General features: G+C 33.6%; 1 protein-coding gene across 8 annotated transcripts in view; it reads left to right on the top strand.

Annotated features, from left to right (window-relative positions):
- The first annotated feature begins 302 nt into the window (after window positions 1-302).
- si:ch211-198m17.1 overlaps window positions 303-14,632 on the top strand; it is a 38,127-nt gene continuing 23,797 nt past the window's right edge. For all 8 annotated transcript variants that reach the window (XM_087244991.1, XM_087244993.1, XM_087244988.1 and 5 more), the window contains exon 1: window positions 303-513. Coding sequence is in view for 6 of the 8 variants with exons in the window: in XM_087244988.1 (XP_087101114.1) it covers window positions 441-513 (73 nt within the window). In the remaining 2 variants the exon portion in view is untranslated. The remainder of the gene's footprint in view (window positions 514-14,632) is intronic.

Here is a 14,632-nt window from a genome sequence, read left to right as displayed (position 1 = left end):
TTTCCATGATGGAATGGAAGACTTTATATCTTAATAGCTTAGCCTACTTAGTAGCCTATATGTTGAAGATAACCTTAGCTAAATTTTAGTTTAGGCTATACGTTAAACTACTGCTAACAAAACCCTTGTGTTAGTGTTTGGTGATATTATTAACACTGGTTACCTGCACGCGTGTCTCAATGTTGGGTGTGTGTGGGGATAAAGTGAATGTCACACTGATTTCAAAAGTCTTTCGCAATCTGTGGGCTCAGAATCCTCCCACTGCGGGCGTATTTAACCCGCTGGACGCTTTCAAACCACCTGTAGCGGATCTGTGTCCTCCAACGGATATAAACCTCCGAAAGCCACCGAGATACCGGGCACAAAGCCCCTGTGACGGGAGACATCTTCTGTTTTCATTGTTTTTTTCTTATATCATTATATTTTTTGTATTTGTATGAATGTTATTTAAGAAGAGAACTATGTTACTGACGCACCGACTCTTCTTCCTATTGATATTAATCTCGACTTCAGGTAAGCCTGCGATCTCTTTGTGTTAGCTAATAGGTTTATTTGAGATATTCAACAAGCTGCCCGTATTTGAAATGAAGTTATGTACACAGATATTATTATGTTAAGTAAAACCGCTTTTGGTGATTTGACTTTCGCCGAGTTGAGTTAAGGACCATGGACAGTCTCGAGCGATTTCTTTTTAGTTTAATATCAACGTTGACCTGATATTTATTAGTGTTTGTTAGTGGCAATACTTTAGCGTGGCAACACCAAACAAAACGTGAGACACATTTTAATAGTCTGAAGGAAGAATTAACCGAAGGAAGAGTTTAAACATGAAAGCCATTATTGTTTTAAACGAAATAAATGATGAAATAACTGTTACTACACCTGAGTTGACTTGATAGACAGCAGTATTTTTGGGGAAAGTGTTCAGCCTTGTCCTTTGCTAACTGGTTTGTTTGTGGTCAACATATAAAAACGCCAGCATTTACGTTTAAACTATGAACGTGTATTACCATGCCTTGATTTTATGTGAACATTTATATGGCTAGGGTAAATATTCACATGTAAATCATGCAGTAGCCTATAATACAGATACAGCCACCACATTTAGTAGAACTGCAGATCTAAGATAGCATAATATAAAGATTAAATGTTAACATTTACTTTAGCTAATGCACTGAACCGACAGCAACATTATTTAACCACAAGATTATAAGAAGATTAATAATGCAGAAAAGTGCTATGTTTATTGTTAGTTCAATGCCTAACAAATGTTAACAAACAAGAGCTCATTGGGATTTTTCCCTTTTATTTAAAGTCTCTTCGTCACATAAATGATCACATGGAAATATTGTGGTCAGTGGCAAAAAATAGATTAATCTTATAACAAACTGAATGACAAATTGAGCAGTTATTGTACCCAAACCTCTTTAAAGATAACAATTCAAAGAGAATATAACAAATATTTTCATTGTTATATTGGGAATTACATTATATATGAGTTCCTTTTATTTTCTAGTGCACAATGTGTGTGTGTGTGTGTGTGTGTGTGTGTGTATGTGCATGTTTTTAGGTTTAATTTGGTCACTGTGTGGTGTGATGATTAGTGTGTGGTGAGTCACAGTATCACACACAGTCAGGCATGACTTTGAGACTCTCCACTGCGCATTCATGCACACACTCTTGTGTGTTAGCAAGCACTCTCGGAACTAGCTACATCACATCCTTTAATTTAGCAAAACTACCATAGAAGCAGGTTATTAAATGTGTTTTATTTGTAATATAATTGTGGTTTATTTGTGACGAGGCTTCCTTGGTCAATTCAATATTATTTCTTAAATTTTACTAACATTTTGATGTCAAACAGAAGTCCTAGTTAAACGTAAAACCCTAAAATGTATATACAGCAGCACATGTACCTTTGCCTCAGGGCTTGTTTGTGTTCCTAATGATATAACTCCTGCTGTGTGTTTGTGTAAAAGAGAGAAGTGTGTGTGTGTGTGTGTGTGTGTGTGTGTGTGTGTGTGTGTGTGTGTGTGAAGTGTGTGTGAAGTGTCTTCAGTAGAGGAATAGCCTGTGGCTATGTCCTGTCTTTCAGTCTGGCACCAAGTCCAGCTGTGTCCCACTAGTGGAGTCGTCAAAGACAGAGAGCTAGTGAAAGAGAGATTGACAGGTTAGCAGCTTGATAGCAAATGTCATGTGTGAGGGGAAATAACAAACATGTGTGAGAAAGATCTCTGAATTATTATCTGCAGTAGCCAATAATAATCATGTTTACGATGTAATGGATAAAGATTCTCTGAGGTTTTGCATATTCATAAAACAGCAGGTGAGATGTACCCAGATGACCTACTACTTCCATTGTAGGGTTCCAGGGAAAACTTTATTATATCCCATGAAGCCACAGAAAAGGGTTTGCAAATGACATTGAAGCAATGTAACTGTTGCTGTGGGTCACATAATGTGACAACACAAATGCAATTTGTAAGTTTATAGTCGCACATTAAGTTGTAAACCTAATGAAGTCATTGAATTAAATCCTCAAAGCAACACTATGCAACTTTCTCTCATAGTTCCCTTGTAGTTGCTAAGTGCAATTGCGTGTTACCAGCAAGGTAGATCTGACTGTTCCGCTCATAGTCAGTTCTGTATATATCCATGGTTCTGATGGCTGAGGTTGTGTTTACTGGGCTGTAAGCATGATTTCAGATGACATGAGGCAGATCTGGTAGACGCAGCAGCAGAATTCATCTAGTTAAAAGTTATTCAACCACTGACTACACTTTTTAGGGACATTGTTTTAAAGGCCCTGTATGTAATTCTTTTCTTGACTGTTCTAAAAAATAAAAATACCAGGGGCCTTATGTACGTAGGCTTGCGTTGAAATCATACTAAAACATTACGTGCACACAAAGCTGTAAATGTGCGTACGCAGTAAAAAATTCAGATGTATGAAACACTGCGTACGCCGAATCCCACGCATATTCTCTTCGTACATGCGAATAAACGTGAAACTGAGCGCAACATGCATGAGCGCAAAACCCCTCCCCCATCCACCCGTATAAATATGCTAATGACTCTACTTTGGCTAAACCCAACGAAAAAGCAATGGCAAAAAGCAAGCAAAAAGAGAAACTTTGAACAGAATGTGATTTGGAGATGCTGCTTTCGGATAGACCAGAGAAAAACGGTGTTATTTGCAAGTTTGTCCTCCGGAATTAATAACAAAAAAAAAAAATAGAATGGGAGAGTTTAGCTGATGCGGTTAACACAGTTGGGTCTGAACATCACACTGAGTGGATTAAAAAAGAAATAGTGCGATGTATAGGTGTAAAATTTTATAGTGTCTTTAACAGCGTGAGTGGCGTAGCTCTTAAAGCACATGGTAACATGTTTTGACATGTTCGAGCATGAATTCGATTCGAATCCAGCGTCTGATGAACTTATTCTTTTTTTTCCCCGCTACATATCAGATTTTGCCTACTTTTCACGACAAGTCGGAATCATTAATAAGTGTGTGCATCATATTTTATTTGCACATTTATTGAATGGAAATGTTTCTGATTCATGTATCCAAATTCATCTTCAGATAGCGCCTTTATAGCAATGTAAGTGCAGTAGATCGCTCCGATTACATTAGGAAAACTGCCGATCTATGCAAGTTGCGCTTTAATGTTTGGCCTGGCTGGAAGAGGTGTGCCAGAGCACGGTTCAATTGGGCTTTGGTGCAGTATCTTTGTAGTGTGAGTGCAAAAGACAACGTAACTTTTAAGGGACTGTTAAATGGATTTATCATTCATTCTTACTTTTCAATGAACATGAACTGTCATACCCCTCACTACACGTCAGCTGCTACCTTCAGTATACTTCCTAATACCTGCAGCGCGAGAAATTTTATGATAATTTATGAACGTCAAAAGTCATGGATCTGTTTAGAAAAATCTTTGACTGTGTGTCACTGCATACAAAATACAAAACAATATAACTAAAGCAATGAACACTGTGCTGAGCAAAAGCACTTCTTGATGACGTACGTGTGCTCGGGCTCAGAATGTAAAGATGCAGTGTGAGTGCAGGCCATCGGGGGAGAGTGGTGAGGGGACAACTGCGCTTTGGCAAAGTTCAAGGAAACCGTGCCTAGTCAGAGTACACCCTCAGCCTCCCAGGTTGCCTTGGTGGAAAACACAGGGGCGCTCACTCCTGTTGGCGTCATCAGTCTGGCAACCTGCATTTGTGCAGAGCATCATTTGAGGAGTCGGGTAGAAAAAAGAAAGTGTCTCCAATATTTTAAATTTGGACTGTCATACCTAGTTCAACAACTATGTGGGCTTGTATGCTTACATACTACTATTTTAAGGGCAGAAAACTTTTATAGTGTTTTTTTTAGTAAAACAATAAATTGTGCCCCATATGATGCACTAAACACTTTTAATCTTACAATTATTTTATCATTAAAGTTGTGGAATACAACAATATATATATTATTATGATATTTATATGAAATAACATGTCAAAAAAAAAAGAATTTTTCAAATCTCTGTATACCCCGATATATAAGTGGGCATGATCAACTAACATGCAGTGTGTATGAAATTGAGCCAGATGCTACATGTGAGACTTATCAAAGAAACCATTAGATACAAACCTGTAAAATGTGATTAAACCACTAGAATGTGTCAAAATGTTTAGCGCTTGACTAAGTATCTGAGAATTTTGCTCTTGTTGCCTTCACAGCGCAGTGAGTGCTTATATTAATCATATTTGATACAGCAAAAACTATAGTAAACATATATTCAGCAATAAGAGTTGTCCCCCCCTCATAAACTTCTAATTACTGCTTATTGATTGTGACTTAGTTGTTTTAAAGTTGGTTTAGGGGATCTAGAATATGGTTTTGTATTAATATGTGTTTTATAAGGACCAAAAACACTAACTAACTTACTATTATTATGCATGTTTATAAGCAACCAGTTCATTTAATCAAAAGTTTTTCTGCATACAGATAGACAGACGGACACACAGATTTAGACATGCTAGTAAATCATGTGAGCTCTTTTTCTGTGGGTCTGGGAGGATTGTGGAATAAGGTCTTTGTTTCGGAGAGTTCACTAATCCAGGCAAAGTGCTGTAATGCTAATCTGGGCGTCTGAGGGATAAAGAAGCTCTCTAACACAGCCAGTATAGTTAATTAATGCTGTCTGGTTTATAAATTAACTATAAACTTCAATCAAATCCACACAGAGTTAATTACAGACTTCTCACTGTACATAAAAATGCATCGTCACTTTTGATATTTCTTGTTTTTTTTAGAATTCAACATGAATTATTTTTTCATGCAGGCTCTTCTCTTCTCTTCTCTTCTCTTCTCTTCTCTTCTCTTCTCTTCTCTTCTCTTCTCTTCTCTTCTCTTCTCTTCTCTTCTCTTCTCTTCTCTTCTCTTCTCTTCTCTCTAGGTTTATTGGGATTACAGGTTGTAAATCTGCTTCTAATTGGACAGCATAGGCCGACTGTGCTTTAATTGGATATGATCGAGTGTGGGTTTGTGTAGTGTGTACCAGCGCAGAAGTGCTTCTTTAGGGAACCATCTGTTACCTAAGTGCCATTTAATGCTTTGTAAGCCATTGGAAGAGAGAGTAAGAGAGAGTATATTAAAATGGCTTGTTTTGTGTACAGATGGCCGGATCAGCCAGTTTTAGACAGAAAGAAGGAAGTGTGGTTAAGGAACAAAAAAGAGAGGAACTCAAATATTTAAAAATGAACATTTAGCTCAGTGGTATATGATTCGAAACTACAGTTTGACATTGTATTGATAACATGACAAAAATGCAGCCATTGGTGTTGTGAATGTGTACAATAAAGCTTTCTGATGGTTTGAAAGGTGTCCAAATGAAAAGTGCATCAATTTAGGCTTTCAAAAGTAACTTAGTTTTACAAAAGTAATATCACAAATTTTTCAAGCCCCAGGATATAATATTTTATTTTATTATATTGATGCATCTCTCTAATTTAGGATTTGTGGTTTGTTTATATTTAGAAAAAATATGTTATTATTATTATTTTATTTTAGATCATATCACAGCTCTATATACAGCTGGTGTTATTTTAATATTATTTTTAAACAAGTATAGTGATTTTACTAAATCTTTATATTTTTTGTTACTGTTTGAGCAAATTTTGTGCTTTTGTATTTTATTATTAGTTTGAAGTTAGTTAGTTATTAATTTTTTTTGTTTAAAGATTTTATTTTGTTTTGCTTCTTACATTGTTTTGCTTAATACATTTACGTGTTTAATTTTATTTTAAAATGCAGTACATTGTCTATTACTGTACAAATAAAAAAATAAAAATAAAATGTATCTGATATTGTGTGCAACTATTTCAGCTTTAAATATGACATGCAATGGTGGGGTCAATTTGATAATAGCTTTAAGACATTTCAGTCTAAGATATTGCTTCCAGCACAGCAGTAACTCTAAGCAGAGGTCATATAACTGTTACATATAAGGCTTTGTGAAAGAGGAACAGACTAAGAGCATGTATGTGCCATTAAACAAAGAGTGTAAAACAAGAAAAAATAGAGGAACAACATTGGCATGGCTTAACAGTGTTAGCGGTAAATGGTAGCTAATTACCGAAGACATACAAAAGTGTCTGTGATGTCATAAATATCGCTTATTCGTAATATGTGGCCATTAAAAAAGAATTGCAATAATTTCACACAGAATTAAATAACAAATATAAAATAATATTTGACAAAAAAAATGTACTAGTTACACCTATTTCTAAATTTCATTTGAAAGCAGTTGGGAAGAATGATTTTTAAATTAGTATGATTTTTTAATCGTAAAACAATTAAAATTGTTTAATTACAAATAAAATGTTTATGTGATTAAAACCATGCTAGCTGTGGAACATAAGATATTTAAACAGCTGATGTGATGGAAAAATACCTTGGAATTATTGATGATAAACTGCAAATGTAAAGAAATACATGCATTTTTAAACTGACTTATGAATTAATAAAAGAGAACATTATTCTCAATAAGTTTGTTGTGATTGGATGTGATTGGTAAGATGTTCTAGGTCTACATTTCTAACATTAGAAATCAAACATTTAAATAGATTCACTGCACATTAAAATGCATTCACTTAAATAATTTCCTGTCATATTAATGGTTTACATAATAATTAAAATTACTTTGATAACAATGACACAGGCAACGCCTGAAATGGGGCAACACTATGACGTTGTGAATGTGTCACAACATGACTTGTTTAAAGAAGTCACAGTTTTATGGCCCTCTTATAGATACCCTTTTTTTCATTCTAGTTGATAGCAGACATTTATTATCCTATGTCTGTTGGCATAGAGACAGGTAATGTGATAGTTCATCCCAAAATAGAATTCTCTTACAATTTTCTCACTCTTGTGACATTCAAAACTTTTTCATAACTTTAAGCGAATCTGTAACCTCATAATAATCCACGAAAATCTGAAATACTGAAAACGTTGTTCGGAAAACAAAGTGCACTAAAAACATCGGATAACATTGTGTTCAGACTGACGTACCGTTCACACCCTACCTGTAAAAGGGAAAAGTGCAAATATTAAAAGGGAAAAGTGCAAATATAATTTCACTTGACATAGTAGTTTAGTCTTCACAGATCTCTCTTTTAAAATTAATATTTTCTATTTGATACTTTACAATAATACAGTTGTGCATATACATTAAATTAGTCAGTAGTAAAGCCAAAACTTGAACTAATATAATAATAAAAAAAAACTTAAGATCACAGTTCAAAAAAAAAAAAAATATATATATATATATATTAAAACATATAAACTATAGTTTACATATACAGTATAGGCTCATGAAATTCATGTTCCTGATTGGCTGGAATGTGTGTGATAAAATAGTTTGATACATGGGTTGTTGGCGACGCAGTGGTGCAGTGGGTAGCACGTTTGCCTTACAGCAAGAAGGTCGCTGGGTTGCTGTTTTGAGCCTCGGCTCAGTTGGCGTTTCTGTGTGAAATACTAAGCGTCTTTATGAAATGCAGAAAAGCGTCCTGATCCCAAATAAGTTATTATTTTATATTTAGGACATTTGTAAAGACAGAACACTACACATGAAGGTTTCAAATCCAAGCGTCATGGCACTGAGCGGCGCATCGGGTGTGCAACCCACTATAGAACACCTGAGCATAGTAGAGCTTGGATGCAGTAAAGTAAACATTTCATTCAGAAAGATCAGGAAAAGCATTTGCGGAGAGTTATTACAACCTAACAGACCCCTCCTCCTCACCATTACTGTTTTTTGTCCAATTTGACAGCTAGAGCGTCATGATTAAATATGTTAGCCACGCCCATATGCTAAGATATATGTGATCTGACCTGATTTAACTGAAAAAAGAAACAGGAAGTGGATTTTCAGGTTTCAATTAAAGATTGGAAGGCCAAACAATTTTTTTTTTCTTAATGACATGCACAAATGAATTGTTCACCACAAAACTAGCAATGTGAGCTAACAAAATCATATAATTAGATTTGATTTCTTGGGGACTTTAAATTCAATCAATCCATTGATTATTCCTTATTTGTAAGAGATACAGTACATCCAGGTGGTTGTTGTCGCAGAATAAAGCCTGACAGCTCCCTGATGTGAAGCGGAATTTATGAAAACAATTGCCTGGATGTACTTTATTCCACTTATTACATGGCTACTTTTTACAAAATGTACTAAAAATATTCATAATAATTTAGTAATCATTTTAATTTAATGGAGAGCTGACAGAAACGACAACAGCTGAATGGAGCAAACGCTAATCTACATAATATTCAGTCACAAGGTGGCGCCATACAGTTTAAATGAGTGGCAAGACAGACGAGCATATAAATATGGATGTAAACGTAATCACTGATGGTCATGATGATTGCAAGAATTCATATGAGCCTGTGTTATTAGTTATCTGGGAATAATGTCCTGACTGACCAGTCAGAATCCAGCATTCTAGAGAATGCAAGGAATGATGTTTATCCAGCTGGTTGTTTTCACAGCTCACATGGAGCTGAATGTATTCACTAATGGTCAATATGATTAGTAGTGGTAGTAGTAGATTAGTAGTACACAAACCTCAAAATGGGACAAGGAAATATGATCTTAATTAAAGTACATTTAACAACTTGTTTGAAAACTGACACTAATATCTGGCCATTGACCCATATAAACACCCCTTTCATGACTTAACAAAGGATTTTATTAGAGTCATGGAGTGAAAAGAGTATATGATTAAACAGAAAGGTTTTGTGTTGTGTTTTGGGGACGGAGAATGATAGATGTGAGTGTGTGTTGATCTGTGGGAGGTGGAGGTGAAAGCAGTTCACAGTTGTCAGAATTTTTTTTTGCTGCCTGGCATCAAGTTTTCTGCTTTGGAGCAGCACAGGAGACTGCAGCCTAAGGGCATGTCAGATCTGCCCATCAACCCACACATTTCACTCTCTCTCTCACACACGCACACATACACACACTCTCATCATATTTTGTCCTTCTTATACACTTTTGTCTCTCTGCGCCTTCGTTATGAGGACATATTATTGACTTTATATACATTCTTGAAAATAAAGGAGCAAAGAACCACTATAAATGGATTTTTACAAACAGTGATGCTATAGAAAATACATTTTTGGTTCTTTAAAGAATATTCAAATGAAATGTTGGGTAACACTCCATTTGAAGGTTTCCTTATTACACATTCTGTGTACTTACAATTAATTATGCATAAATACATGCAACTAACCCTAAACCTAACCCACATTCTAACCCTAAACATATCAAGTATGTGCAATTAATTAATGCTACTCAGTACTTAAATGAATAGTTAGTTACACTGTAACAAGGACACATTAAAATAAAGGGTGACCAAATGTTTATAATTTTCATTTATAATGTGAAGAGTATCTGTATAATCTAGTTTTTTTCAGAATACTTAAAAATGCATTTTTATCGAATGAAAGTTTCTATCATCAACACAAATAAAAAAAAATATATTTTTATATTGCACTTAAAATTTTCATGTTGTTTTCTGTGTCACGTCAGTTTCATTTAGCAGATGCTTTTATCAAAATAAGAACAACATGTAAATACTTTAAAGAGTGCCAGTTAATCAAACGCAGTATACAAATAATATGTTCCTCAAAGAATATTTAAGTGAAATGTTTGGTAACACTTTGTTTGGTAAAGTTTCCTAATTACATAATCTGTGAACTTATAATTTATTATAATTACATGCAACTAACCCCAAACCTAACCCACATTCTAACCCTAAACATTTCAAGGATGTGCAATTAATTAATGCTTCTCAGTACTTAAATGAATAGTTAGTTACACTGTGTGAAGCGTGACCAAATGTTTTTTTTTTAAATTCATAGTGTGAATGTGAGAAATAATTCATAGTGTGAAAATGCTTTTTTTTTGTAGAATGAAAGTTTTTATATATATATATATATATATATATATATATATATATATATATATATATATATATATATATATATATAGCAATTACTTTTATCCAAAATAAAAAAAGATCAACATCTAAATACTATAAAGAGTCCCTGTTAGTTAAATATAATATAAAATAATAATTATTTTATATTATATAAAATAATAAATTTCAATGACAAATGGTGTTATAAGACTTTAAATTCATACATTGCACATAATTCATTTTGAAATAGATCTTAAATAAAATGTAATCTTACAGTTAAATTTAACAACGCATGGTTCGCAAGTTTAATATGTGTGTTTCTGTGTGAGAGATAGTGAGACAAGTTTCAAGGGCATTTTATTCCTACCACACACATACACACACACACACACACACACACACCCACACACACACACACACACACACACACACACCCACATTCGGAAATAGAGGTCCTACTGTATGTATCAGTAGTGGAATTTGGTTGGAGGACAGAGTGTTGAGACATCAGCTCCTCTGGTAACAGAATTGAAGCAGCTTCATTTCCTTTGACCGGAATGAATGCTTATTATGAGTGTGTAGTAGAATTCTTGAACGACCCAAAGAATTGAAGGTTCATTGCTTTACTGATATATTACAAACACTTTATAATACCTGTTGTTTTAATAAAGGTCTAAAGAAAATCTGATGTGATATGCTGATCATTTGGTTTTAATTTAGTTATTTAGTTTTTAATGAATTTGTTTTGTTGTTGTTTTTTGTTTAGTAAATATTTTTCTGTATTCTAGTATCATTTGATTGCTGCTATGGTTGTTTTTTTCTTGTTCATTTTTTTTATAAATGTAAGTTTTAGGTTTGTAGTTATGTAATTATTTTAAAATATAATAACAATTATATATATGGTTATATTATGTTATTTTATTTGATGTTATTTTATTTGATCTGTAGATGCTAAATATATCTGTAAAATAAAATAAAATATATATTAGACCACTTTTACTATATATTTCAGGTAACTTTTTATTACAAATATATATGACCCACTTGATATTAGATGGCTATTTTAGTTACATTTACATTAATGTAAAAAAATTAACATGAAACAATTAAACATTTACAACCTTTGCTGTTTAGAGAACTACTACCTTAATTAGAGGAGATTTTTGTTGAAAGTTCAAATTCCAGTACAATCATCAGTGACCCGACCTCTGCTCTGGTCAGAAGTGAAACCTTATGTGCTCTTTGACCCAGAGAGCCTCATTGCTCGTTCAGCTTTAGTTTTCTGGTGATGCTTTGAGCAGGAACTGGACCTTACATAACCCACTCATCTCTTTTGTGTCTGGAAAGGATTAGCAAGTAGTAGGCTAATCACCCTAAATCATGCACTGCCCTTGAGAAAACACACAAGATGCTTTATTAATGCCACTGTTTAATAAAACAATGCAAGATCAAGCAGTCTTGTATTTTAACCGGGGTGTTTTTTTTCTTTCTTTTCTTTTCTTTTTTTCTACCTCAGGTTTGGTTACATGCGATTTGTAGTATGCTAATAGGGCTTTATTAATAGTGCATTTTATACTCAAGAAATAAATGTGGAATACCATTATTTCTGAAGCATACACGTTTGTATGATCTGATATTATAAATATATGTATGCATGCACACCATTTTCAGTAGTGTCAGTTATTTTTTTACATTTGCCCTCAATCTAAAACAGAAACAGATGTTTGTAATTTAAACATAGTGCCTAAACGTCTGGTGCATCATTACTTTTTAAGAAACCCCTTGAAGGGACACTTCACCTAAAGTTCTAACTCATATAAAATTCAAGCTCTCTCAAGTGGTACTAATGTTAGTAACCGGAAGCCATTGACATCCATAGTAGAAAAAAAAAAAATACCACGGAATTATTGGTTTCCAAACGATGACATAATTGTAACTTATAATCTCCTTAAATTCACAGGAAATGAAGGTTATAGCATTGTTTAACGAATCTATATATCATAATTTATTAAAAATGCATTGTTTAATAACTTACCTAATGATATGCAGATCTGTTAAGCCAGATTTACATTCAAAGATAGACACAGATAGACAAAAATAGACAGTGCAAACATTTGACTGCTTTGTTTCAGGTTAATTGATTTACTTCAAATGACCTTTGCTAGGTCTTTAAAAGTTTTTATAAGATACATTAGCTATAGTCATTGCCAATTTTCTTTTACATTCATATTTGTAGGGAAAACTACATGCAAATGTCAACCTTGCCATGATTTTTTATTTTTTTCACCAAAATACAGAAACTGTTTTGGGGTTTTTTGGGTAAGCAAGTATTTTACAGTACTTTAGAAATACTAAAAATGTCTCTGTCAGTGTTTTCAAACTATTTGATTTGATTTACCAAAGTCACAAGTGGCAATTTCACATCTGTCACATCCATAACAGAGAGATGTCACATCCACAACATTTTAGATTTTTCCTCAAAATGTGAAAATATTCAATTAAATAAAACCAATCAATTTTTTTATAGAGAGAACTATTTTCCTTTTGATTAGCACTGTTTATTTTGTATTGTGCAGTTTAATTCACAGAATTTCTACAAAGTATGTTATGGACTGTAAACCCGCAGACAATTTTTTATTTGTCACATCCATAACACATGCTTATTTTCCTCATTTAAAGTACAAAACATGTTTACAGATTGATATTTTGTTAACATGTTAACATATACCTTTTATGTGAGTTTATGCTTTGAGTTTTGACTGCAAACGTCACATCCGTAACACTGAAATTGCTCAGATATTTCATACAATTTATGTGGGTTGTAAGGGCCAACTCCTCAGAAACAACAGAAAACTATGCCAATTGTATGTTTGTATTTTGGCCAACACTGTATGTTGTACTCCATCTACATTTTTTTCATAGCAATCTAGGGATATTGCTTGAAAAAAAGTTTAATGGAATCACAAATATGCATAAAATCCTAACATGTGCTCAGGAATGCTTATATGAGAATTTTTTTTATGCATGATAATAAAATTGTCAACAAGCTTTAATTGAAACACATATATTTAAATGAATAATTTGATCTACAATGAAAAGCTCCTGTGTCTGCATCATAACAGATCATGTTACTTGACTGTGGACAAACCAGTGAACCTGTCTTTGTGCACACATTTAACATGTTGTTGAGCCGAAGTCTATCATCCAAATGATTTGGTTAAATAACCTCCCAAAACAAGATTATGTGACCAAACACAAGTCATCCATCACTGAATGCAAGATAACATGACATTACATGTTATTCAATTAATTATCTGACATTTATTATGAAGGGAGGGAAAGCTACAGGGGGTTCCACGTTTGTAGCATCATTTATTTTATTATTATTTTATTTATAATTCATGCTAGTTTTCCACAAAGTGCAGTTGTGTTCTCTTGTACACATGGGATGAATTAAATGACTATTCTTTATTTTTAAATGATTATTTTCCTTTTGGTTAACTGAGTGGAAACATCGCTATTGATTGATTAATCTGGCCTAAATAGTTTTTAAACAAATAATGAAAGCCTATTTCAACTCCGTTTTATTGACCTTTTCTTCTCCATTAAGCGTGAATGATTGTGACTTTATTGCTGGGTAAACTGTGAATCAAGAGGTCTGTGTGACCATTTAGGTGTGTGGAAAACTAGATTAATATATAACCGGGAAGTTATGCAAATAGCTTAATAGTTCTTCATTTCTCTATAACTTTCTTTCTATGTCCGCACTTGAAATTCCGACTTCATTCTGAAAGCAAGTTATAATAGGTACATGGCGGCTGTGTGTGTGTTTAGGAGTTCACTTTTCCTTGTCATGTATTGTTCTTTTGTTTGTGGTTGCTAGGTATTAACTGAGGCAGCATATAACTGCAGGTGGCAGTCACTCCGTATGACTGTTTGTTCTTGGAAAATAATGAAATAACTGTCAGGATGTGATGCATTTTTTGCGTCTGACAGTAAATAGTTCCTTATTGACCGCTGAATCATTAACAGAGTGTGCCTGATTGGATTATAAGAAACATACTTACAGGAAACTGACTGACAATTGAATTTTGTGTCTTAGGTTGTATGCTTTTGTTGTATATCTGTTGTTCATACCATTTTGTCT

This window comes from Danio rerio, chromosome 3 (assembly GCF_052040795.2).
Source record: "Danio rerio strain M-AB ecotype USA chromosome 3, GRCz13ab, whole genome shotgun sequence".
In the NCBI taxonomy this organism is placed as follows: Eukaryota; Metazoa; Chordata; class Actinopteri; order Cypriniformes; family Danionidae; genus Danio; species Danio rerio.
The sequence above is the reverse complement of the archived record's forward strand: the minus strand, read 5'-3'. Positions and strand labels throughout refer to the sequence as shown.